Genomic DNA, 27,675 nt, shown 5'->3' on the forward strand with positions numbered 1-27,675 from the left:
TGAAAATACAGCTGGCTCTACGGCCTTAAGCTATCCGCATCCGAGTAGAAAGACAAGCGCATGTTCTTAGGCTGGCAGGTCAGGGATAGGCAGTTGGAGGAAAGGAAAGATGTGAGTACAGTGTTGAAGTATGTTCTATTTTTATATATATGAAATAAAAATTGCTTATAAAATGAAAATTTCCTTATATATAGAATAAAAATTCCCTGTATTTAAAAATCATTTGTCTTTAAATACCTTATTGCTAAGTTGGATATATTGCAGATCCTTATTGTACAGAGTTACAAAGAAATTTTTGAGAAGAGAGAATTTTTGAGTATGGGTTAAGAAAAAGGGATGAAGTGGAGCCTAATCTGAGAGAGAGGATAGATTGGAGAGGTCATGTTATAAAATGTCTGACCCCTTAGACCCTGTAAGAGGTCTAAGATCTCTTCAAGTTTGCATTACTTTAGCAGTAGGCAGCTTGCATAATGTGGAATTAAAAAGTCTGTTGGTAATGATTACGTTTATTGTAATTTTTCCCCAAAAAAGCTGTGTAGTGGACTCAGAGTCAAAGAGCTGAAAGGAATCTTAGAGATCATGAAGTTCAATTCTTAGAAGTGCTTTTGTGTCTTCAAGGTTATATTGCTTGGTCCAAGTAGTATTTCCTGTAGAATATTTTCAAAGACTTTTAATAACTACTATGGTAGAGTTTTAAGTGAGTGCCAACAGTTTCTTTATTAATATATCTATTACAGGGAGAAAAATTCACAGGCCTCAAAAGTCTTTATTACATCTGACCTGTGTGGGCAGAAGTTCTTGTGCTTTTTAGTAGAGTCCCAGCTCCAGTTACGGTGAGTGCGTTTATGTATCTCATTCATTTGGTATAAATAAACTTAGGGCTGTTTTTTCTTTTTGTCTCTCTCTCTTTTTATTTTTTTTTGGCTTAAGTAGCTTTATTGAAATAATTTACATACCATAAAATTAGCATGTTCTAAGTGCACAGTTCGATGATTTTTAGTAAATTTACAGTTACGCAGCATCACCACAATCCAGCTTTAAAAATTTCTATCGCTTTAAAAAGATCCCTTGTGGGCTTCCCTGGTGGCACAGTGGTTCAGAGTCCGCCTGCCGATGCAGGGGACACAGGTTCGTGCCCCGGTCCGGGAGGACCCCACATGACGCGGAGCGGCTGGGCCCGTGAGCCATGGCCGCTGAGCCTGCGCGTCCGGAGCCTGTGCTCTGCAACGGGAGAGGCCACAACAGCGAGAGGCCCGCGTACCGGAAAAAAAAAAAAAAAAGATCCCTTGTGCTTGACTTGCATTCAGTCTCTGTTCCCATTCCCAACCTCAGGCAACCAGTACATAGGCTTTCTGCCTCTGCAGATTTGCCTTTTCTGGATATTTTATGTAAATAGAATCATACCATATATAATTTTTTGTGTGTCCACCTTCTTCCACTTAGCATGTTTCTTAGGGCCTACCATGTTGTAACATGTATAAATATTTTATTCTTCTTGCTGTGTAGTATTGTATAAATATACCACATTTTGTTTATCTAGTCATTAGTTGATGGGCATTTAGTTTGTTTACACTTTTTTGACCATTGTGAATCATGGCACTATGAACATTGGAGCCAAAGACTTTGTGTGGACATACATGATTTCATGTAGATAGATAGGTAGATAACTAGGAGTGGATCAAATGATAAATTCATTGTAAACTTTTAAAGAAATTGCTATATTTGTCTTCCAAATAAGCTGTACCATTTTACATTCCCACCAGTAATGTTTGAGTGTTCCAATTTCTTCATCCTTGACAAGATTTCTTTTTAAAATTTTTGAATATTATTTACTTTTTTATACAGCAGGTTATTATTAGTCATCAATTTTTTGCACATCAGTGTATACATGTCAATCCCAATCACCCAATTCATCACACGACCATCCCCACCCCCCTGCGGCTTTCCCTCTTGGTGTGCATACATTTGTTCTCTACATCTGTGTCTCAACTTCTGCCCTGCAAACTGGTACATCTGTACCATTTTTCTAGGTTCCACATACATGCGTTAATATACGATATTTGTTTTTCTCTTTCTGACTTACTTCACTCTGTATGACAGTCTCTAGATCCATCCAGGTCTCAACAAATGACCCAATTTCATTACTTTTTATGGCTGAGTAATATTCCATTGTATATATTTACCACGTCTTCTTTATTCATTCGTCTGTCGATGGGCATTTAGGTTGCTTCCATGACCTGGCTATTGTAAATAGTGCTGCAGTGAACATTGGGCTGCATGTGTCTTTTAGAATTATGGTTTTCTCTGGGTATATGCCCAGTAGTGGGATTGCTGGATCATATGGTAATTCTATTTTTAGTTTTTTAAGGAACCTCCATACTGTTCTCCATAGTGGCTGTATCAATTTACATTCCTACCAACAGTGCAAGAGGGTTCCCTTTTCTCCACACCCTCTCCAGCATTTGTTGTTTGTAGATTTTCTGATGATGCCTGTTCCAACTGGTGTGAGGTGATACCTCATTGTAGTTTTGATTTGCATTTCTCTAATAATTAGTGATGTTGAGCAGCTTTTCATGTGCCTCTTGGCCATCTGTATGTCTTCTTTGGAGAAATGTCTATTTAGGTCTTCTGCCCATTTTTGGATTGGGTTGTTTGTTTCTTTAATATTGAGCTGCAAGAGCTGTTTATATATTTTGAAGATTAATCCTTTGTTGATTCGTTTGCAAATATTTTCTCCCATTCTGAGGGTTGTCTTTTGGTCTTGTTTATGGTTTCCTTTGCTGTGCAAAAGCTTTGAAGTTTCATTAGGTCCCATTTGTTTATTTTTGTTTTTACTTCTATTTCTCTAGGAAGTGGATCAAAAAAGATCTTGCTGTGATTTATGTCAAAGAGTGTTCTTCCTATGTTTTCCTCTAAGTGTTCTATAGTGTTCGGTCTTACATTTAGGTCTCGAATCCATTTTGAGTTTATTTTTGTGTATGGTGTTAGGGAGTGTTCTAATTTCATTCTTTTACATGTAGCTGTCCAGTTTTCCCAGCAACACTTATTGAAGAGACTGTCTTTTCTCCATTGTATATCCTTGCCTCCTTCGTCATAGATTAGTTGACCATATAGGTTTGTGGGTTTATCTCTGGGCTTTCTATCTTGTTCCATTGATCTGTGTTTCTGTTTTTGTGCCAGTACCATATTGTCTTGATTACTGTAGCTTTGTAGTGTAGTCTGAAGTCAGGGAGTCTGATTTCTCCCCCTCTGTTTTTTTCCCTCAAGACTGCTTTGGCTATTCAGGGTCTTTTGTGTCTCCATACAAATTCTAAGATTTTTTTGTTCTAGTTCTATAAAAAATGCTATTGGTAATTTGATAGGGATTGCATTGAACCTGTAGATTGCTTTGGGTAGTATAGTCATTTTCACAATATTGATCCTTCCAATCCAAGAACATGGTATATTTCTCCATCTGTTGGTATCATCTTTAATTTCTTTCATCAGTGTCTTATAGTTTTCTGCATACAGGTCTTTTGTCTCCCTAGGTAGGTTTATTCCTAGGTATTTTATTGGTTTTGTTGCAGTGGTAAATGGGAGTGTTTCCTTACTTTCTGTTTCAGATTTTTCATCATCAGTGTATAGGAATGCAAGAGATTTCTGTGCATTAATTTTGTATCCTGCTACTTTACCAAATTCATTGATTAACTCTAGCTGTTTTCTGGTAGCATCTTTAGGATTCTCTATGTATAGTATCATGTCATCTGCAAACAGTGACAGTTTTACTTCTTTTCTGATTTGGATTCCTTTTATTTCTTTTTCTTCTCTGATTGCTGTTGCTAAAACTTCCAAAACTATGTTGAATAATAGTGGTGAGAGTGGGCAACATTGTCTTGTTCCTGATCTTAGAGGAAATGTTTTCAGTTTTTCAGCATTGAGAATGATGTTTGCTGTGGGTTTGTCATATATGGCCTTTATTATGTTGAGGTAGGTCCCCTCTATGCCCACTTTCTGGACAGTTTTTATCATAAATGGGTGTTGAATTTTGTCAAGAGCTTTTTCTGCGTCTATTGAGATGATCATATGGTTTTTATGCTTCAATTTGTTAATATGGTGTATCACATTGATTTGCGTATGTTGAAGAATCCTTGCATCCCTGGGATAAATCCCACTTGATCATGGTGTATGATCCTTTTAATGTGTTGTTGGATTCTGTTTGCTAGTATTTTGTTGAGGATTTTTGCATCTATATTCATCAGTGATACTGGTCTGTAATTTTCTTTTTTTGTAGTATCTTTGTCTGGTTTTGGTATCAGTGTGATGCTGGCCTCATAGAATGAGTTTGGGAGTGTTCCTTCCTCTGCAATTTTTAAGAAGAGTTTGAGAAGGATCATGTTAGCTCTTCTGTAAGTGTTCGATAGAATCACCTGTGAAGCCATCTGGTCCTGGGCTTTTGTTTGTTGGAAGATTTTTAATCACAGTTTCAATGTAATTACTTGTGATTGGTCTGTTCATATGTTCAGTTTCTTCCTGTTTCAGTCTTGGAAGCTTATATCTTTCTAAGAATTTGTTCATTTCTTCCAGGTTGTCCATTTTATTGGCATAGAGTTGCTTGTAGAGGTCTCTTAGGATGCTTTGTGTTTTTGCAGTGTCTGTTGTAACTTCTCCTTTTTCATTTCTAATTTTATTGATTTGAGTCTTCCCCCTCTTTTTCTTGATGAGTCTGGCTAATGGTTTATCAATTTTGTTTATCTTCTCAAAGAACCAGCTTTTAGTTTTATTGATCTTTGCTATTTTCTTTGTTTCTATTTCATTTATTTCTGCTCTGATCTTTATGATTTCTTTTCTTCTGCTAACTTTGGGTTTTGTTTGTTCTTCTTTCTCTAGTTCCTTTAGGTGTAAGGTGAGTTTGCTTATTTGAGATTTCTCTTGTTTCTTGAGGTTTGTATAGCTATAAACTTCCTTCTTAGAACTGCTTTTGCTGCATCCCATAGGTTTTGGATCGTCGTGTTTTCATTGTCATTTGTCTCTAGTTATTTTTTTATTTCCTCTTTGATTTCTTCAGTGATCTCTTGGTTATTTAGTAACGTATTGTTTATCCTCCATGTGTTTGTGTTTTTTACGTTTTTTCCCCTGTAATTGATTTCTAATCTCATAGCGTTGTGGTCAGAAAAGATGCTTGATATGATTTCAAATTTCTTAAATTTACTGAGGCTTGATTTGTGACCCAAGATGTGATGTATCCTGGAGAATGTTCCGTGCGCATTTGAGAAGAAAGTGTAATCTGCTGTTTTGGGATGGAATGTCCTATAAATATCAATTAAATCTATCTCGTCTGTTGTGTCATTTAAAGCTTCTGTTTACTTATTTATTTTCATTTTGGATGATTTGTCCATTGGTGTAAGTGAGGTGTTAAAGTCCCCCACTATTATTGTGTTACTTTCGGTTTCCTCTTTTATAGCTGTTAGCAGATGCCTTATGTATTGAGGTGTTCCTGTGTTAAGTGCATATATATTTATAATTGTTATATCTTCTTCTTGGATTGATCCCTTGATCATTATGTAGTGTCCTTCCTTGTCTCTTGTAACATTCTTTATTTTATAGTCTGTTTTTATCTGATATGAGTATTGCTACTCCAGCTTTCTTTTGATTTCCATTTGCATGGAATATCTTTTTCCATCCCCTCACTTTCAGTCTGTATGTGTCCCTAGGTCTGAAGTGGGTCTCTTGTATACAGCATATATATGGGTCTTGTTTTTGTATCCATTCAGCAAGCCTGTGTCTTTTGGTTGCAGCATTTAATCCATTCATGTTTAAGGTAATTATCGATATATATGTTCCTATGACCATTTTCTTAATTGTTTTGGGTTTGTTTTTGTAGGTCCTTTTCTTCTCCTGTGTTTCCCCCTTAGAGAAGTTCCTTTAGCATTTGTTGTAGAGCTGGTTTGGTGGTGCTGAATTCTCTTAGCTTTTGCTTGTCTGTAAAGCTTTTGATTTCTCCATCGAATCTGAATGAGATCCTTACCAGGTAGAGTAGTCTTGGTTGTAGGTTATTCCCTTTCTTCACTTTAAATATGTCCTGCCACTGCCTTCTGGCTTGTAGAGTTTGTGCTGAGAAATCAGCTGTTAACCTTATGGGAGTTCCCTTGTATGTTATTTGTCGTTTTTCCCTTGCCGCTTTCAGTAATTTTTCTCTATCTTTAATTTTTGCCAGTTTGATTACTGTGTGTGTCGGTGTGTTTCTCCTTGGGTTTATCCTGTATGGGACTCACTGCCCTTCCTGGACTTGGGTGGCTACGTCCTTCCCCATGTTAGGGAAGTTTTTGACTGTAATCTCTTCAAATATTTTCTCTTGTCCTTTCTCTCTCTCTTCTCCTTCTGGGACCCCTATAATGTGAATGTTGTTGCGTTTAATGTTGTCCCAGAGGTCTCTTAGGCTGTCTTCATTTCTGTTGTTTTTTTTTTTTTTGGCAGTACGCGGGCCTCTCGCTGTTGTGACCTCTCCTGTTGCGGAGCACAGGCTCTGGAAATGCAGGCTCAGCAGCCATGGCTTATGGGCCCAGCTGCTCCGCGGCATGTGGGATCTTCCTGGACCGGGGCACGAACCTGTGTCCCCTGCATTGGCAGGTGGACTCTCAACCACTGTGCCACCAGTGGAGCCCTGTCTTCATTTCTTTTCATTCTTTTTTCTTTAGTCTGTTCCGCAGCAGTGAATTCCACCATTCCGTCTTCCAGGTCACTTATCCGTTCTTCTGCCTCAGTTATTCTGCTATTGATTCCTTCTAGTATAGTTTTCATTTCAGTTATTGTATTGTTCATCTCTGTTTGTTTGTTCTTTAATTCTTCTAGGTCTTTGTTAAACATTTCTTGCATCTTCTCGATCTTTGCCTCCATTCTTTTTCCGAGGTCCTGGATCATTTTCACTATCATTATTCTGAATTCTTTTTCTGGAAGGTTGCCTATCTCCAGTTCATTTAGTTGTTTTTCTGGCGTTTTATCTTGTTCCTTCATCTGGTACATAGCCCTCTGCCTTTTCATCTTGTCTGTCTGTCTTTGAATGTGTTTTTTGTTCCACAGGCTGCAGGACTGTAGTTCTTCTTGCTTCTGCTGTCTGCCCTCTAGTGGATGAGGCTATCTAAGAGGCTTGTGCAAGTTTCCTGATGGGAGCAACTGGTGGTGGGTGGAGCCGACTGTTGCTCTGGTGGGCAGAGCTCAGTAAAACTTTAGTTCACTTGACTGCTGATGGGTGGGGCTGAGTTCTCTCCCTGTTGGTTGTTTGGCCTGAGGCAACCCAGCACTGGAGCCTATCTGGGATCTTTGGTGGGCCTAATGGCGGACTCTGGAAGGGCTTACGCCAAGGAGTACTTCCCAGAACTTCTGCCGCCAGTGTCCTTGTCCCCATGGTGAGCCCCAGCCACCCCCTGCATCTGCAGGAGACCCTCCAACACTAGCAGGCAGGTCCGGTTCAGTCTCCCCTGGGGTCACTGCTCCTTCCCCTGGGCCCCGATGCACACACTACTTTGTGTGTGCCCTCCAAGAGTGGAGTCTCTGTTTCTCTCAGTCCTGTCGAAGTCCTGCAATCAAATCCCACTAGGCTTCAAAGTTTGATTCTCTAGGAATTCCTCCTCCCGTTACCAGACCCCCAGGTTGGGAAGCCTGATGTGGGGCTGCAAACCTTCACTCCAGTGAGTGGACTTCTGTGGTATAAGTGTTCTCCAGTTTGTGAGTCACCCACCCAGCAGTTACGGGCTTTGATTTTTACTGATTGTGCCCCTCCTACCGTCTCATTGTGGCTTCTCCTTTGTCTTTGGATGTGGGGTATCTTTTTTGGTGAGTTCCAGTGTCTTCCTGTCGATGATTGTCCAGCAGCTATTTGTGATTCTGGTGTTCTCACAAGAGGGAGTGAGAGCACGTCCTTCTACTCCGCCATCTTGGTTCCTTTTGACAAGATTTGATATTGTCATTTTCTTTGATTATAGCCTTTCTGGTGGGTGTGAAGTGTTTTTTAATATTTATTTATTTATTTAAATGGTACAGTTACTTTTTAAAAAAAAATCTAATTTATTTATTTACTTTTGGCTGTGTTGGGTCTTTGTTTTTGTGCAAGGGCTTTCTCTAGTTGTGGCAAACGGGGGCCACTCTTCATCGCGGTGCATGGGCCTCTCACCGTCGCGGCCTGTCTTGTTGCAGAGCACAGGCTCCAGACGCGCAGGCTCAGCAGTTGTGACTCACGGGCCCAGTTGCTCCACGGCATGTGGGATCCTCCCAGACCAGGGCTCGAACCCGTGTCCCCTGCATTAGCAGGCAGATTCTCAACCACTGCGCCACCAGGGAAGCCCTGAAGTGTGGTTTAAAATTTTTATTTATTTATTTATTTATTTTTTGGCTGCATTGGGTGTTCGTTGCTGCGTGTGGGCTTTCTCTAGTTGCGGCAAGTGGGGGGGCTACTCTTCTTGCGGTGCACGGGCTTCTCATTGTGGTGGCTTCTCTTGTTGCAGGGCACAGGCTCTAGGCAGTTGGGCTTCAGTAGTTGTGGCACGCGGTCTCTAGAGTGCAGACTCAGCTGTTGTGGCGCACGGGCTTAGTTGCTTTGGGGCATGTGGGATCTTCCTGGACCAGGGCTCGAACCCTTGTCCCCTGCACTGGCAGGCAGGTTCTTAACCACTGTCCCACCGGGGAAGCCCCTGAAGTGGTTTTAATTTGCATTTCCCTAATGACTTATGATGTTGAGCATCTTCTCATGTGCTATTAGCCATTCATTTATCTTCTTAGGTAAAATGTGTATTTATATATTTACCAGTTTATTGACCTTTAATTTTGAAATTATTATAGATCACAGGATGTTGTAAAGTAGTAGAGGTCCTGTATAGCCTGCACTTTTTCCCCCAGAGGTAACATCTTACATATCTATAGTGCATTGTTAAAACAAGGAAATTGACATCAATACAATCAACGGGCCTCATTCAAACTTCTTCAGTTTTACGTGTACTCATTTGTGTGTGTATATGATTCCATGAAATTTTTTCACGTGTAGATTTGTGCAAACACCCCAGTCAAGATTCAGAACTTCTTTATCACCTCACAGATCTTCTTCATGCTACCCACTTTAGAGTCACATATACCACACCCATCTACCACAGTCCCCAATCCCTGGCAACCACTAATCTGTTCTCCATCTCTATAATTTTGTCATTTGAAAATGTTTTATAACTGGAATCATACAGTAAGTAACTTTTTGAAATTGGCTTTTTACAGTTAGTATAATACCCTTGAGATCAGTAGAGGTTGTTGCATATATCAATAGTGTATTTCTCTTTTCATTTGAATATTTAGATGTGTAAAGTTTCAAGAGAGTAATGATAAAACCCAGCTCATCTTTGGCTCCGTCACCAACATACAGGCAAAGGATGCAGCTCCAGTGGAGGTAAATGCAGGCACATTTCTTGAGAAGTTGAAAGTCATTGTGCTTTATAATTTGTACGGATTGGAAAACAAAATTTTTGCCTCTTTTTTTTTTTTTTTTTTTTTTTAGAAGATAGATACTATGCTGGTCTTGGAAGGCAGTGGAAACCTGGTGCTGTACACAGGAGTGGTTCGGGTAAGTAATAAATAGCATTTCATGCTTTTAGTAGGACTACTTCCTTAATAATTATTTTTTAATGTTACTTTAGTTTGATATTTAAAATTTGTTACCTCCTGTCTATAGAATTTGGCAGAAGATTCTTGTAAGAGTTGACAATGAAGTCTTCAATTTAGGTTGGGCCTTATTTGGAGGTCTAGGACTCACTGTCATTAGATGGGTTGGCAGTATGAAAACAGGGCAGTTGGGGAAACTTTAATGAATATAGATAATTTTTTAAAAAAGAAAAATGTTAATTGAAGTTTTATAAAGAATATAGTTTTGAAATTGATGTATGGGTAGCTTTCTTAAGTCTCAAAGTTTTAGTAAAGTTTCATCGTATTAAATGTATAATATATATGTTGTCTGTGTCTTTTTAAACAGTTGTGAACTTTACATACGGAATAATGTAAATTTTACAAACTTAAGTTACGAAATTTAAATACAGTTTGAAGGGTAATGAAGCGAACGTTCATGTAACAACTACCCAGGTTAAGAAATAGGATGTTGCCATATATTTACAGTCTCTTGGATTTTCTTTCCTCATTGTATCCCCATCCCCCAGAAATCCTTACTTGGAATAAATCAGTCTCTTGTTTTTATTACTAGTTTTTGCAGTTATGTAGGTATCACTGACGAGTAACTTGTTTAGTTTTCCTTGTTTTTGGATTTTTATATAAAGAAAACAAACCACATACTCTTCTCTGACTTATTTTGCTCAACATTATATTATTTTTAGATTTATTTGTGTTGACGTGACTCATGCACTGTTACCTAGTTTTCCATTGTATGATTATACCAGAACTTTACCAGCCACTAGGGTTGTTTTGCTGTTTCGTCTAATAAACAATGCTTAAAAAGTTTTTAATAAATATGTATCTCCTAGCCTTTAGAATATATGCATATTCAACCTAGCTGCGTGGTGCCACATTGTTTTCCAAAGTGTAGGTTGCATCAAGGTTGCAAGGTTGTGCTCCTTGCCTCCAACAGTGTATGAGAGCTCTCGAAGTTTCTTTACATTCTTGCTAACCCAAAGTACTGTTAGCTTTTTGTTTTTGTTTTTCCCAGATGGGTGCCTCATTACAGCCAGGTGATAATGGAAGTCCAGGCTCCCACCTGGCCTTTGCTCACAGGGCCGAGGGGTGGGGTGCAGTATTTTCCTGTCGTGTTTGTCTGGAGTAGGTTGGTCTTTGTCTAAAAGTTTTCTAGCTATTCCTTTACTGATTGGGTCTTTTTTCCTGTCTGCTCCTGTAATGAGACTGTGGTCTGCCTCAATTTCCACGTTACCTAGAGGCCAGTTTGAGAATCGAATGGTGTTATAGATCAGTGTTTAGTTCTCAGATCTTTTACTGTGTCATTGTTGGTCAGTTTCACAAAAACTTTATATATACCAGTTCTTCTGTCATTTTTGTTTTTTAATCCTAAAAAACACACCAGGATTTCATACACGTATTTAGAAAGTCCTTTTCTCTATTTCCTCCCTCTCCATTCCTCCCCTCACTCCCTAGTTGGGATAGCGAGGGGTTGCTGCTTTGTTATTGCAGGGTAGGGATGGAATAGAGTGTTCCACCCACAGTCTCTGGAAGAGGGAGGGGAGAGGTAGGCTGCTTTTTATTATAGAGGGAGGATGAAAGCCAGGCTCTTCCCCCTTGACAGTTGCTGCATACGGTGGGGCGGTGGAGAGGGGCTGCCTCGTGGCAACGAGAGCAGGGCTTTGTCTGCAGTGCCTGCAGCTGCAGTGCCTGATGAGGGGAGGCGATGCCACCTTGTTACTGCATGGCTGGGCTGTAAGATAGGCCTCGCCTCTGTGCTGGGGCAGGGCGCCACCTAGTCCTTGCAGGTGGGATGACAGGACCCCGCCCGTAGTCTCCACACACAGCTCCTGATGGGGCGGGCACTGAGGGCTGTGGCTTCTTCCGTGTGTTTGCCTGAAGTGGGGCAGGTGGGGCGAAAGTGTTTCTGCCCTGCTTAGTCTCTCTTCCTGACCAAGTTTTGGCCAAAAGACCAAGGTTTTCCTGGGCTCTCTTTTGGTGTGTGCTTGTGGACATTTCTGAGTTGTAGGCCTCTCGAGAGCCCAAGGCCTGGTTACGTAGGGAGTTGGAGAAACAAAAACAAAAGCTAGGGAATTCATAGTTCATTCCTGGTTCTCAGGCCCCTAGCCAGTCAGTCTTCTTTCCTCACCTTTTAGAGTCTTCTGCTAGTTGCATCATACATTTCGTGCAGATTTTGTTGTGGTGGCAATTCGTGGGAGGAATAGCAGGGAATGTGCTTATTGCATATTTTTATGAACTGGAGGGGGGTGGTCTCTGATGGCTTTTTTTTTTTTTTTTTTGCGGTACACGGGCCTCTCACTGTTGTGGCCTCTCCCATTGCGGAGCACAGGCTCCGGACGCGCAGGCTCAGTGGCCACGGCTCACTGCGTGGCATCTGGGATCATCCCAGACCGGGGCACGAACCCACGTCCCCTGCATCGGCAGGCGGACTCCCAACCACTGCGCCACCAGGGAAGCCCTCTGATGGCTTTTTAAAAACTTTATATCTACTAGTTCTCCTGTCATTTTTGTTTTTTAATGCTAAGGATTTTATTTGGGCAACTTCTGTAATTCTATTAGCTTTCGGGTAGTATATTGACATAAATATGTATATTGTCAAAATTCCACTTTAGTTCTGAGTATCTCCTTTTAGTCTTATCAAGAGTTTTCAGCCTGTGTGGGTATGAATTTCTGTTGTGTTTTTCCTGAGAACCCTGTGGGTAGCTAAAAGGAATGAGTGGGTAGCATGGGTTGCTGGCTCATTCTTTTAAGGTCAGTGAAGAGTTCATGTAAATTTTTTTTGAGGAAGAAGTATTTGAAAGTTTATGACAGAAGACAGATTGTGAGCTAGAGAGCACGGTTTGAATTAGGTTGGATTTAATTTCTTGAGTATCGCTTCAGCCTAAATTTTTTGGCTCCCAAGAAGTAATTGGTGTCTTTCTCTCTGCCAGGAAAATACTTAACAAGACTGATGCTTATAGTCTCTGAAAGCTTAGTGTCTCTGCTGCCTTTACCACCAATGAGGTAGAAAAATGCGTAGTATACTTGAATTTTGTATAGTGTCTTGACTATATTAACATTCCCCCTGTTTCCTGCCCCCAGAGAAGTCCTTAGTTATGAAAAGAAGGAATCAGATTAAGAATTTATGCCAAGATACTCATAGTTGGTTGGTAGAATTTGATACATTATTAAAATTTTAATTCTCTTTGTTTTTTAGTTGTGTTTGGTGATCATAGACTTTGAAATATTTAAAGAAATATATGCTTACACGCCTAACGATTCATTTAAGAACATGATACAGTAGGAAATTCCCTGGTGGTCCAGTAGTTAGGACTCTGAGCCTCCACTGCAGAGTTCAATCCCTGGTCAGGGAACTAAGATCCTATAAGCCGTGTGGCGTGGCCAAAACAACAACAACAGCAACAACAAATTAAAGCTAATTTTTTTGCACATTTTTTTACTGCTTAAAGGTGGGAAAGGTTTTTATTCCTGGGCTGCCAGCTCCCTCCCTGACAATGTCCAGCACGATGCCTCGGCCCAGCACCCCACTTGACAGCGTTAGTACTCCTAACCCTCTGAGTAAGCTGCTTGGATCCCTGGATGAGGTAAGACAGGGAGTGGGTGTTGTCAAAAATTAATAGTGTTTTAAAGAAGTTTGGTCAAATATTAGTTCTTCCCATGGTTAACTTTTTTCTGTTTTAATGACAGAATTGGAAGTTTGGCGAATGCTTGTAGAATGTGTATATTTTCAAACACAAATGATTCAGTAAACATACATTGACTTCCCTTCTGATGTGTAAGGTACTTTTTGAAGGTGCTGCAGTGAGGAAAGTGATGCATTCTTTTTCATCTTGGGATCTTACTTGGGTGGAACAGATGTACTGTCTGTTTTAAGAGATTATAATTTAAGATAGGTAGACTATTAAGACTTAAGAGGAACAGAAAGTACCATAGGAGATTCACTGATAGGAAGATACATTCTGATGGGATGATGTGGTGGAATCCAAGGCTCCTCTTCTAGAGACGTGTCTACCTTGGTTTGGCCTGGAGGGTAAGTAGGATGTCTGTAGATGGAAGGGGGCTTTGGGGTATGCGGAATTGCATGGGTGTGGGCGTGGAGGCAGGACAGTGCAGAACATTTTAACACACAGTTGTATCTCCATCTCCCAGCATACAAGTGAAGACTCAGGAAGTCTGTGGAATGAATGAACGCTTGTAAAAGTACACGTAGTCTCTTGGGTGAGGCAGGGCAGGGGGTGGGATAATAATAACCTGTTTTCTAGTGTAATCTGTGTACTAGGCACTCTTCTGAGTGTTATATATGTATTAACTCATTTAATCCCTTAAAACAGCTTTATTAGGAAAATATTAATCCTTGTTTTACAAATGGGCACATAGAGAGGTACAAGGAGGTTACTGGTCTAACGACATACAGCTAATAAATGGTAGAGCTAGGATTTACACTGTCTTCCTAACATGCTCTTGAAAAAGAAAGGATGAAAAGGTTTTTATTCCGAATGCAGTCTCCAGGGCATTATAGGTTTTTGAGCATGGAGTTAAGAATGTTAGGATTTGTGTTTTAGATAGGTTTATCTTGGGATTGCAGATAGACCAATTAGATCCCAAGTGCTGTAAGACTCTGGGGCCACCTCCTTCCGATTCCTTTCTTTCTCTCCTGATCTTGGTCCCTCAAGTCCAGGTAGTCTCCACAGCTTTGTAGTGCTGTCCATCAGATGTGCTATTTTTATCGACTTTTTCTAGTTGCTTTGGTGAGGACCTTGGTCTGCTACAAGGTACTTAGTCATGATTAGAGCAGAATGGTTTTAAATCATTATGTGCAATTGCTAGACCATATGCAAAAAAGATACATAGTTTCATTAACCTTAATTTCTCAAAACATGCTTCACATGTGTTGTATTTATGACTTTTTACAGGCTGTTCTATTGTCCCCAGTTCCAGAACTAAGGGATTCTTCAAAGCTTCATGATTCTCTCTATAATGAGGATTGTACTTTCCAACAGCTTGGAACTTACATTCATTCTATAAGAGACCCTGTCCATAACAGGGTAACGCTAGTAAGTATGCATATTTATTTTTAAAAGCTTAGGCAACTTTCCAAGAATTGTGGCTGTTATTTAAAGTTTGTCAGAACGCAGAATTTTGTGAAAAATGGAAACAAATGTTTCTTGTGATTTTTAAAATCTCTTGTAATGCGTCATTTTTTTACCCTATTTTACTTTACAGTAGTTCTGGCCAACTTTTCTGAAGTTCATGTATTCTTAAAAAATTTATTGAAAACAAAGCTGTTCAATCAGTTGAATCTTATATGGGCATGGTTTTTGTCTTTCTATTAAAAGTGAACCTCTTATTTTTGGTGATGGTGACTCAAGTGTCTATATGAAAATTAGACACTTTGTTAAAGACAAGAATTTTTGTAAATGCTTTACAAATAAGTACATTTATTGTTTCTAAAACTTCGAAGTATTCAATTCTGTTTGAAAAATATTGCTTGTTTTTCATTTATTTTATTGCATTTTTGTTTGACAAACAGTCTTGTGAAGCATCAGCTATTTTTAAGACATTCAGAGACTTAGAATGCACAGATTCTATTTACTCGCTCTTATTTGTTTCCATTCTTTTCCCTAGGAACTGAGTAATGGCTCCATGGTTAGGATCACTATTCCTGAAATTGCCACCTCTGAATTAGGTATGATTAAGAATCAAACCTCACTTTTGTGTGTTCTTAGTTTGATTTAAAAGATTTGGAGTAATTGCTGATTTACATGAATAATTGGGGTTTTAAAATTTTTTGCTGTTTTGAAGCCATGAGATGGAATTTTTTACTGTGCTGAGAAGCTATAAAAAAGAGCTGGGGGCACTTTGCGCTGCCCGCTCCATGTGTGCTCTAAGGCTGGGGGAACCCGTGAAGTGTGTGCTAGTTCTGCTTCTGTGAGATTTCTTATGAAAAAGAAGCCATGCAGTGAGATTACAGTGTATGGACACCCCTCTCGCAAGAAAATCTCAAAAACAAGGAAGCCCAAGCAACTAAAATAGTTTTTGGCATATTGATGGTTTTTAATCCAAAAATATATCTCTCAATTGTTAGATACATTGAAAATTAACATAATTGCCTTTAACTGAATAAAACTTAACATTATAGTAAAAATACACTCAGGAGTATTTTGATAAAATTGGAGTCTGCTTGAATTATTATTGAAATGCAATTTGGAAAGTACTAGGTGAAAAATATTTCTGAACATAGAATAGTAAAGAAAACTGGAATTGAAAAGATTTGCCAACAAATGTAAATTAAGAAAAGAATGCTTGTATGATATAAGAAAATTCAGGACATCTATTAGTTTCAAAGTCTAACTGCCAGAGCAGAGCGTTGGCAGATTGTGTGAATTCTGCAATTTGCTAAGTGGGCTAGAATGACTTGCGTTTTAGGAAGTATCTTTCATTGGTGTAGTAAATGATATTCTGAGTTCGTATGGAGATGCCTTGCTTTTCTGAAAGGTATTTAGCCAGTGATCTCAAGAAGTATAAGCCTAACCAAAGTACATAAAAACAAATAACAGGTTAATTAAAAAAAAAAAATCTTTCTCACGAGCAAATAGAAGCCACAGAGTTCATGCACGTAAGTTTTTGTACTTCACTTATAAAGCTTTCCTCAGCCCCTCAGGCAGTATCTGGTTTACACTTAATTTGGATTCAGTCATGACAAACTTGATTATTAGGTTTTCTAACATTGGTTTCATTTGATTCCAACCTTTGCTGTGTATGCACACACGTAGCAAATTGGTGAGAAAAAGCATATGCTGCTGAGGATGGGCCCCGGTGCCAGTGCCAGTGGGCAGGGAAGAAAAGAATCCTCTAGGGCTTCCCTGGTGGCGCAGTGGCTGAGAGTCCGCCTGCTGATGCAGGGGACATGGGTTCATGCCCCGGTCTGGGAGGATCCCACGTGCCGCAGAGCGGCTGGGCCCATGAGCCATGGCCGCTGAGCCTGCGCATCTGGAGCCTGTGCTCCTTAATGGGAGAGGCCACAACAGTGAGAGGCCCCCGTACCGCAAAAAAAAAAAAAAAAAAAAAAAAAAAAAAAGAATCCTCTAAAGAGATTATGGGAGGATACGAAAGCATTGCAGTCTGGGGCCATTTCCTACTAAAAGCAGACCCAGGCCTCTTTATAGCAGTAGCCCTTACCACCCTGAGGGGGTCGCTGTATGACAGTGTAGCACTGTTAAGTGATAGCCATACTAATGATATTGAGTCATTAAGAAAGTTATAGCTTACATGGTATTGATTGATCAGAGAGCATGTAAAACATTTTAGAAACAGTGCTGTCAGAAGTAATGAAAAGTTATAAAGCTTTGGTTAACCAGAATGTTCAATCATTCAGAACATATTTTAATGCTAAGTAAACATTGCTATTTGAGGAGGTATATATTGATTATTACATATTTACTGAAGTATTGAAGCAATATTTTATATGAATTTATTAATGTAGAAATTGTATGTTTTTGTTAGAATGGCCTTTAATTTATTGTCCAAACTAGGACATTTTTGAGAGTGAAATGGGGAGCTATTAATAACTGTCAGGGCCATGGATGTCAATCACTTCTGTCTTAGGGAATCTCAGCTCTTTGGTTACTCTATTTCTGATCCAAAATTAATGATCACAAAGCTGCCCTGAGACCTCTCGCAAGCCCTGTTAAATTCAGTGTCAGTTGATTGGCTAGGTCAGATTTGCATCCCATTGGCTCTTTAATGGCAGTTCTTTTTTCATAGTACTTGGCCTTTGTATAGTAGTAATTAAAAAATGTTCTTAGTAAAAGGGGAAAAGAAATGCATGCATAGGAAGCATACTAAAATTAATCTTTGCTTTTAATAGTACAAACTTGTTTGCAAGCAATTAAATTTATCCTGCCAAAAGAAGTAGCTGTTCAGATGCTTGTCAAGTGGTACAGTGTCCACAGTGCTCCAGGAGGACCCAGTTATCACTCAGAGTGGAACTTATTTGTGACTTGTCTCATGAACATGATGGGTTATAACACAGACCGCTTAGCATGGACAAGGAATGTAAGTACAGATAATTGGTTTTCCTCCTGAGATATTCTGTTGTTATCAATGTAATGTTTGCATAATTTTTTTTTAACATCTTCATTGGAGTATAATTGATTTACAATGGTGTGTTAGTTTCTGCTTTATAACAAAGTGAATCAGTTATACATATATCCCCATATCTCTTCCCTCTTGCGTCTCCCTCCCTCCCACCCTCCCTATCCCACCCCTCTGGGTGGTCACAAAGCACCGAGCTGATCTCCCTGTGTTATGCGGCTGCTTCCCGCTAGCTAATCTATTTTACGTTTGGTAGTGTACATGTGTCCATGCCACTCTTTCACTTTGTCCCAGCTTACCCTTCCTCCTCCCCATATCCTCAAGTCCATTCTCTGGTAGGTCTGTGTCTTTATTCCCATCTTGCCCCTATGTTCTTCATGACCATTTTCTTTTTTTAGATTCCATATATATGTGTTAGCATACGGTATTTGTTTTTCTCTTTCTGACTTACTTCACTCTGTATGACAGACTCTAGGTCCATCCACCTCAGTACAAATAACTCAATTTCGTTTCTTTTTATGGCTGGGTAATATTCCATTGTATATATGTGCCACATCTTCTTTATCCATTCATCTGTCGATGGACACTTAGGTTGTTTCCATGTCCTGGCTATTGTAAACAGAGCTGCAATGAACATTGTGGTACGTGACTCTTGTTGAATTATGGTTTTCTCAGGGTATATGCCCAGTAGTGGGATTGCTGGGTTGTATGGTAGTTCTATTTTTAGTTTTTAAGGAACCTCCATACTGTTCTCCATAATGGCTGTATCAATTTACATTGCCACCAACAGTGCAAGAGGGTTCCCTTTTCTCCACACCCTCTCCAGCATTTATTGTTTGTAGATTTTTCGGTGATGGCCATTCTGACCAGTGTGAGATGATATCTCATTGTAGTTTTGATTTGCATTTCTTTAATGATTAATGACATTGAGCATTCTTTCATGTGTTTGTTGGCAATCTGTATATCTTCTTTGGAGAAATGTCTGTTTAGGTCTTCTGCCCATTTTGGGATTGGGTTGTTTGTTTTTTTGATATTGAGCTGCATGAGCTGCTTGTAAATTTTGGAGAGTAATCCTCTGTCAGTTTCTTCACTAGCAAATATTTTCTCCTATTCTGAGGGTTGTCTTTTTGTCTTATTTATGGTTTCCTTTGCTGTGCAAAAGCTTTGAAGTTTCATTAGGTCCCATTTGTTTATTTTTGTTTTTATTTCCGTTTCTCTAGGAGGTGGGTCAAAAAGGATTTTGCTGTGATTTATGTCATGGAGTGTTCTGCCTATGTTTTCCTCTAAGAGTTTGATAGTGTCTGGCCTTACATTTAGGTCTTTAATCCATTTTAAGTTTATTTTTGTGTATGGTGTTAGGGCGTGTTCTAATTTCATTCTTTTCCATGTAGCTGTCCAGTTTTCCCAGCACCACTTATTGAAGAGGCTGTCTTTTCTCTTCTGTGTATTCTTGCCTCCTTTATCAAAGATAAGGTGACCACATGTGCGTGGGTTTATCTCTGGGCTTTCTATCCTGTTCCATTGATGTATATTTATGTTTTTGTGCCAGTACCATACTGTCTTGATTACTGTAGCATTGTAGTATAGTCTGAAGTCAGGAAGCCTGATTCCTCCAGCTCTGTTTTTCTTTCTCAGGATTCCTTTGGCTATTCGGGGTCTTTTGTATTTCCATACAAATTGTGAGATTTTTGGTTCTAGTTCTGTGAAAAATGCCATTGGTAGTTTGATAGGGATTGCACTGAATCTGTAGATTGCTTTGGGTAGTATAGTCATTTTCACAATGTTGATTCTTCCAATCCAAGAACATGGTATATCTCTCCATCTGTTTGTATCATCTTTAATTTCTTTCATCAGTGTCTTATAATTTTCTGCATAGAGGACTTTTGTCTCTTTAGGTGGGTTTATTCCTAGATATTTTATTCTTTTTGTTGCAGTGCTAAATGGGAGTGTTTTCTTAATTTCACTTTCATATTTTTCATCATTAGTGTATAGGAATGCAAGAGATTTTTGTGCATTTTATATCCTGCTACTTTACCAAATTCATTGATTATCTCTAGTAGTTTTCTGGTAGCATCTTTAGGATTCTTTATGTATAGTATCATGTCATCTGCAAACAGTGACAGCGCTACTTCTCTTTTCTGACTTGGATTCCTTTTTTTTCTTTTTCTTCTCTGATTGCTGTGGCTAAACCTTCCAAAACTATGTTGAATAATAGTGGTGAGATTGGGCAACCTTGTCTTGTTCCTGATCTTAGTGGAAATGGTTTCAGTTTTTCACCATTGAGGACGATGTTGCCCGCGGGTTTGTCATATATGGCCTTTATTATGTTGAGGTAAGTTCCCTCTATGCCTACTTTCTGGAGGGTTTTTATCATAAATCAGTGTTGAATTTTGTCACAAGCTTTCTCTGCATCTACTGAGATGATCATATGGTTTTCTCCTTCAAGTTGCTAATATGGTGTATCACATTGATTGATTTGCGTATATTGAAGAATCCTTGCATTCCTGGGATAAACCCCACTTGATCATGGTGTATGATCCTTTTAATGTGCTGTTGGATTCTGTTGGCTAGTATTTTGTTGAGGATTTTTGCATCTATGTTCATCAGTGATATTGGCCTGTAGTTTTCTTTCTTTGTGACATCTTTGGTTTTTTTTTTTTTCTTGTGGTACACAGGCCTCTCACTGCTGTGGCCTCTCCCGTTGCGGAGCACAGGCTCTGGATGCGCAGGCTCTGCGCCCATGGCTTACGGGCCCAGCTGCTCTGCGGCATGTGGGATCTTCCTGGACCGGGGCACGAACCCGTGTCCCCTGAATCGGCAGGCAGACTCTCAACCACTGTGCCACCAGGGAAGACCCCTTTGTCTGGTTTTGGTATCAGTGTGATGGTGGCCTCGTAGAACGAGTTTGGGAGTGTTCCTCCCGCCGCTATATTTTGGAAGAGTTTGAGAAGGATAGGTGTTAGCTCTTCTCTAAATGTTTGATAGAATTCACCTGTGAAGCCATCTGGTCCTGGGCTTTTGTTTGTTGGAAGATTTTAAATCACAGTTTCAATTTCAGTGCTTGTGATTGGTCTGTTCATATTTTCTATTTCTTCCTGGTTCAGTCTCGAAAGGTTGTGCATTTCTAAGAATTTGTCTATTTCTTCCAGGTCGTCCATTTTATTGGCATATAGTTGCTTGTAGTAATCTCTCATGATCCTTTGTATTTCTGCAGTGTCAGTTGTTACTTTTCCTTTTTCATTTCTAATTCTATTGATTTGAGTCTTCTCCCTTTTTTTCTTGATGAGTCTGGCTAATGTTTTATCAATTTTGTTTATCTTCTCATAGAAACAGCTTTTAGTTTTATTCATCTTTGCTATCGTTTCCTTTATTTTTGTTTTGATTTATTTCTGATCTGATCTTTATGATTTCTTTCCTTCTGCTAACTTTGGGGTTTTTTTGTTCTTCTTTCTCTGATTGCTTTAGGTGTAAGGTTAGGTTGTTTATTTGAGATGTTTCTCGTTTCTTAAGGTAGGACTGTATTTCTGTAAACCTCGCTCTTACAACTGCTTTTGCTGCATCTCATAGGTTTTGGGTCATCGTGTGTTCATTGTCATTTATTTCGAGGTATTTTTTAATTTCCTCTTTGATTTCCTCAGTGATCTCTTGGTTATTAAGTAGTGCATTGTTTAGCCTCCATGTGTTTGTATTTTTTACAGATTTTTTTTTCCTGTAATTGATATCTAGTCTCATAGCATTGTGGTCGGAAAAGATACTTGATACGATTTTAATTTTCTTGAAGTTACCAAGGCTTGATTTGTGATCCAAGATGTGATCTGTCCTGGAGAGTGTTCCACGAGCACTTGAGAAGAAAGTGTATTCTGTTGTTTTTGGATGGAATGTCCTATAAATATCAATTAAGTCCATCTTGTTTTATGTATCATTTAAAGCTTGTGTTTCCTTATTTATTTTCATTTTGGATGATCTATCCATTGGTGAAAGTTACTATGTTAGTTACTATGAAAGTTACTACTATGTTTGTGTTACTGTCATTTCCCCTTTTATGGCTGTTAGCATTTGCCTTATATATTGAGGTGCTCCTATGTTGGGTGCATAAATATTTACAGTTGTATCTTCTTCTTGGATTGATTCCTTGATCATTATTAGTGTCCTTCTTTGTCTCTTCTAATAGTCTTTGTTTCAAAGTCTATTTTGTCTGATACGAAAATTGCTACTCCAGCTTTCTTTTGATTTCCATTTGAATGGAATATCTTTTTCCATCCCCTCGCTTTCAGTCTGTATGTGTCCCTAGGTCTGAAGTGGGTCTCTTGTAGAAAGCATATATATGGGTCTTGTTTGTGTATCCATTCAGCCAGTCTGTGTCTTTTGGTTGGAGCATTTAATCCATTTACATTTAAGGTAATTATCGATAGCTATGTTCCCATTACCATTTTCTTAATTGTTTTGCGTTTGTTATTGCAGGTCTTTTCCTTCTCTTGTGTTTCCGGCCTAGAGAAGTTCCTTTAGCATTTGTTGTAAAGCTGGTTTGGTGGTGCTGAATTCTCTTAGCTTTTGCTTGTCTGTAAAGGTTTTAATTTCTCCATCGAATCTGAATGAATGAGATCCTTGCTGGGTAGAGTAATCTTGGTTGTAGGTTTTTTCCCCTTCATCACTTTAAATATGTCCTGCCACTCCCTTCTGACTTGCAGAGTTTCTGCTGAAAGATCAAGTGTTAACCTTATGGGCATTCCCTTGTATGTTGTTTTTCCCTTGCTGCTTTTAATATTTTTTCTTTGTATTTAATTTTTGATAGTTTGATTAATATGTGTCTTGGCGTGTTTCTCCTTGGATTTATCCTGTATGGGACCTCTGTACTTCCTGGACTTGATTGATTATTTCCCATATTAGGGAAGTTTTCTACTATAATCTCTTCAAATATTTTCTCAGTCCCTTTGTTTTCCTCTTCTTCTTCTGGGACCCCTATAATTTGAATGTTGGTGCATTTAATGTTCTCCCAGAGGTCTCTGAGCCTGTCCTCAATTCTTTTGTTTTTCTTTATTTGCTCTGCTGTAGTTATTTTCACTATTTTATCTTCCAGGTCACTTATCCGTTCTTCTGCCTCAGTTATTCTGCTGTTGATCCCCTCTAGAGAATTTTTAATTTCATTTATTGTGTTGTTCATCAATGTTTGTTTGCTCTTTAGTTCTTCTAGCTCCTTGTAAAACATTTCTTGTATTTTCTCCATTCTATTTCCAAGATTTTGGATCATCTTTACTATCATTATTCTGAATTCTTTTTCAGGTAGACTGCCTATTTCCTCTTCATTTGTTACGTCTGGTGCATTTTTATCTTGCTCCTTCATCTGCTGTGTGTTTTTCTGTCTTCTCATTTTGCTTACCTTACTGTGTTTGGGGTCTCCTTTTTGCAGGCTGCAGGTTCGTAGTTCCCGTTGTTTTTGATGTCTGTCCCCAGTGGCTAAGGTTGGTTCAGTGGGTTGTTTAGGCTTCCTGGTGGAGGGGAGTAGTGCCTGTGTTCTGGTGGATGAGGCTGGATCTTGTCTTTCTGGTGGGCAGGTCCATGTCTGGTGGTGTGTTTAGGGGTGTCTGTGACCTTGTTGTGATTTAGGCAGCCTCTCTGCTAATGGGTGGGGTTGTGTTCTTGTCTTGCTAGTTGTTTGGCATAGGGTGTCCAGCACTGTAACTTGCTCGTCGTTGAGTGGAGCTGGGTCTTGGCGTTGAGATGGGATGTCTGGAAGATTTTCGCTGTTTGATGTTACGTGGAGCTGGGAGGTCTCTTGTGGACCAATGTCCTGAACTTGGCTCTCCCACCTCAGAGGCACAACCCTGACGCCTGGCTGGATCACCAAGAGCCTGTCATCCACATGGCTCAGAATAAAAGGAAGAAAAAAAAGAAAGAAAGAAAGAGGAAAATAAAATAAAGTTATTAAAATAAAAATAATTATTAAAAAAATTAAAAAATGTAATAAAAAAGAAAGAAAGAAAGAAGAGAGCAAGCAAACCAAAAAACAAATCCACCAGTGATGTTTGCATAATTGGTTGTACAGCATTCAGAGTATATAACATATCAGTTTACTAATGGGCATACCTCATTCAACAAAATGGAATATGTTAAGGCTTATCGTCTATACATTTTAAGTCAAATATCATTACTATTTAATAACATTTTACTAGTAATTAGAATTATTGCATTTTCATAATATGGTAAAGCACTTTGGCTACTATTTCTCATTTCATCTTTGTAAAATGGCTATAAGTTATGCTCGGATTAGTAGTAGTAGTCTTGATTTTATTGGTGAAGAAACTGAATCACGAAGAAGTCACCGACTAGAGATTTGCTCAAAACTGGGCCTTCATTGTATCTTCTGACTCATGGCTTAATGTTCTTTTCTGAAGCCCAGACTGTGTTTTCACACACAATTACTTGGTCTGTGAGGAGGAAGCTTTGATTTGATGGAGATTTAAAGTGCTTTAGCCTAAGTATCTAGTCTGCTAATGATACAAAGCTGCATTCCTCATCTCCCTCCCTAGAAACTTTCTTCCAGGCCCTTAATAGGTTATTTACAAAATCAGGGTAGCATCTTCAGTATTGGTGATTTCCTTTTGCCTCTGGAGATCACTCCCAGGACAACCTTGCCTGGGTCACTCTGAAGAAATCACTGTAGAACACACTTACCTTTCTCCAGGTAACTCAGCTGTACTTGTCTATACATTTTAGTTTCGTACCAGCAAATCCATTTAAAAAAATCATTTGGTTTTTTTTTATTATGGAAGTATCCATGCTTACTGAGGAGAATTTGGAAAATGGAGGAACTAAGAGGAAAATACTGCTACTCAGAGACAGCCACTCTAAACGTTTTGCTTTTGCTTTATAGATAAACATGATATCAATGAAAATTTCCTATATCATTAAAAATTCTTCAAAAAACCCCCTTCATTTTATAGGCTACCATGTGGTTTTATCATGATTAATGGCTAGTAACTGAATGTTGTTGAACCAGTTTTTTTCTTATGAGTAATTTGCAAACATTCTTTTATATGTAAATCTGTACATCTCTAGTCATTTCCCAAGAATTGAACCCTAAAAGAGGGATTACTAGGTCAAGTAATGTTCAAAAAGGGTTGTGCAATCAACATTTTCACCAGCATCATTTAAAGATGCCCATTTCGCCACATTGATTATTTGAGTGGGGTGAACCTTTGCCAACTCAGAACTATTATGTTATTTCTGTATAAGTAAATGGGAATGGCTTTTTAAAATTCTCATTGGTCATTTATAGTTCTTATTATTTATTTATTTTTGCGGTACGCAGGCCTCTCACTGTTGTGGCCTCTCCCGTTGCGGAGCACAGGCTCCGGACGCGCAGGCTCAGCGGCCATGGCTCACGGGCCCAGCCGCTCCGCGGCACGTGGGATCTTCCCGGACCGGGGCACAAACCCGTGTCCCCTGCATCGGCAGGTGGACTCTCAACCACTGCGCCCCCAGGGAAGCCCCCTATAGTTTTTATTTTTTGACTTGCATTTCATGGCTTACCTGTTTCATTCTCTTCTCCACCTAGCAACCAAAGTAATCCTGTCCAATAAAGTCAGGTCAAGTCACTCCTCTGCTCAGAACCCTCCAGTGCCTTCCCATCCTACTCAGTAAAAGCCAAAGACCTGCAAGACATCATGTGACCCAGCTTCTCTTACGTCTGGTTTTACTGCTTACTCATCCCTGCCTTGCTTGCATTGTCCCCACCACACTGGTTTCCATTGTTTCCCCTGAACACACCAAGCATGTTCCTGCCTCAGGGTCTTTGCACTTGCTGTTACCCCTGGAGAAAATGACTTCCCTCAGACAAGACAAGCTGAGGCCTTTTCCAGATGTCACCTCAGTGCAGCCTGCCCTGTCCATTCTGTGTAGAATTGTACCTACACTCCATGCCCCCCTTATGATCCCCTTTAACTTTCTTTCTCTTAGCACTAATTATATATAATATGCTGTATATTTTATTTATTTTGTTTGTGTGTCTCTTCTCCTCCCACAGGAAAATTCTGTGTGGGCAGGGATTTTTGTTCGGTTTTGTTCACTACTCTATCTCTAGGACCTACAGTAGTGCCTGGCATAGGTGACTGTTTAGTGAACATTTGTTGAATGAATGCCCTTTTCCACCTGAATGAAGTATTTTAACGTTTTGTGTCTGTTGCATCATATGAAAGAATCGCCCTCTGCAATTTCCTTGGGAAAAATTTTCCTGGGAAAATAGGGACAATTTTCTTATTCCAAACAATTGCATGAATGCTACTTCATTCCAGATTTTTCCATTCTTTATTAAATATGGAAAAATTGTGCCTTATAGAAACTGAGGATTTGTACAATATGAATAAGTCCACTTCAGCTTCTTGTATGTTACTGTCCTGTGGGACTTGTTGAGGAATACAGATCACTGTGCCACATTCTCTAGCAGAGAGCCAGTGCCCCCTCGTGTTTCCATGTTGTGGTTAGGACTGAGCACCCACAGTTTTTTTCTTTTGTAAAGAAGAACATGATTCTTTGATTTACTTATTGCATGATAGCCCTAAAGGAAGGAACGAGGAAATCAGCTCTGACATTTATTTGTAGGACTGCATAGTTAAACCCTGCTGTCTTTTGTCCTCGCCGTCAAAGCTCAGGATGAAATGGTCCTCAGTGGCAAACGGTTTTTATTTTGCTTTGTCCAGATATAGCTCTTTTTTGTTTTCATTTAAGTAATAGAGTGGAGGGTAAGTACCGAATTTCTGCCAGTGACTAGCTCTGTGATTTTGGCATTTCTTTGGGCCTTCCTTAATTCACTAATTAGTTAAATGAGAGGACTGGGCCAGACATTTCTTTTTGGTTCTTACATTCTGTGAGTGGTTGCATCTAGGGTTAACTGTTCTGTCCTTTGGCATGCTCATATTTTCATTAGATAGATATTGAGTCCCTGATGTGGGCCAGGCATGAAGCCAGGCTTTTCAGATACGCATTAGGGAAGACAGATAGTTCCTCTCGTGGAATTGACTGTCCTAGGGGAAGGCAGATAAATGAATATTTTATATCCAGGTTGTGGTAGATCAAGGTCAGGGATCCACAGAATTATATAACAGGATTGGCTAACCTGTGACATATTAAAATAATGAAAATAAGACAGATCCATATATGTCACAAAGAGGTATCTGTATCAGACAATCTCCACTGTCCTTTCCCATAACTCCAGGTCTTAATGAACCTGATGACCATAGCTGGGACATTCTTTCTGACTGTGGGACTTAAGACTATGTGTGTGCACGCGTGCACACGTGTACGCTATATTTGGTTGAAGTTTTAGGTAAGATAGCTATCATTTCATCTGTTGCTTTGATTTTGCTCTTGTTATTTTTGTTTTTTGATAATATTGTATGTAAGTTGGGCTGTGTTTTGTTTAAATGCTTCACAAGAAAACCTGTTCTCTTGATCAGTTTTTTAAATTACTTTATTCAGTTTAAAAAAGTACTTTATGCAGTTTTATATTTAAACATTCAGTTTTAAAAATTATTGCTATCTATGTTTAGTTTTTATATAGAAATAAACTTTCAGATGAATGAGATTAATTGATAAATATGTAAGTTTTTATGGCATCGGAAAATAGCTATTGCTATTTATAGGGTTATGGTTGATTAGTTGGTAGTTCAGTGCCTGTGTAAAGTAGCAGGTGGCAAAGGTTATGCCAGAGGGAATTGAATAAGACTGAACTTTTAGAAAATTGCTTTTATGTAACTGCATTAGGATAGGCTATTATAACAGAAAGCTCTCAAAAGATATAATGGCTCACACACAATAAAAATGTGTATCTTGTTCATATAACAGTATTTAGCAGGTAAACAGGCCTCATGGTTATTAGGGACCCAGGCTGATGGAGCATCTGTCTTCAACGTGAGGCTTCAAAGATAGCCTTAG

General features: G+C 39.1%; 1 protein-coding gene across 5 annotated transcripts in view; it reads left to right on the forward strand.

The window, feature by feature from the left end:
* ANAPC1 (anaphase promoting complex subunit 1) overlaps window positions 1–27,675 on the forward strand; it is a 143,112-nt gene that overhangs the window by 13,461 nt on the left and 101,976 nt on the right. For all 5 annotated transcript variants that reach the window (XR_004352830.1, XM_032652723.1, XM_032652724.1 and 2 more), the window contains exons 11-17: window positions 738–833; window positions 9,313–9,403; window positions 9,512–9,577; window positions 13,101–13,235; window positions 14,565–14,705; window positions 15,277–15,337; window positions 17,519–17,706. Coding sequence is in view for 4 of the 5 variants with exons in the window: in XM_032652723.1 (XP_032508614.1) it covers window positions 738–833; window positions 9,313–9,403; window positions 9,512–9,577; window positions 13,101–13,235; window positions 14,565–14,705; window positions 15,277–15,337; window positions 17,519–17,706 (778 nt within the window). In the remaining variant the exon portion in view is untranslated. The remainder of the gene's footprint in view (window positions 1–737; window positions 834–9,312; window positions 9,404–9,511; window positions 9,578–13,100; window positions 13,236–14,564; window positions 14,706–15,276; window positions 15,338–17,518; window positions 17,707–27,675) is intronic.

This window comes from Phocoena sinus, chromosome 13 (assembly GCF_008692025.1).
Source record: "Phocoena sinus isolate mPhoSin1 chromosome 13, mPhoSin1.pri, whole genome shotgun sequence".
Taxonomy (NCBI): Eukaryota; Metazoa; Chordata; class Mammalia; order Artiodactyla; family Phocoenidae; genus Phocoena; species Phocoena sinus.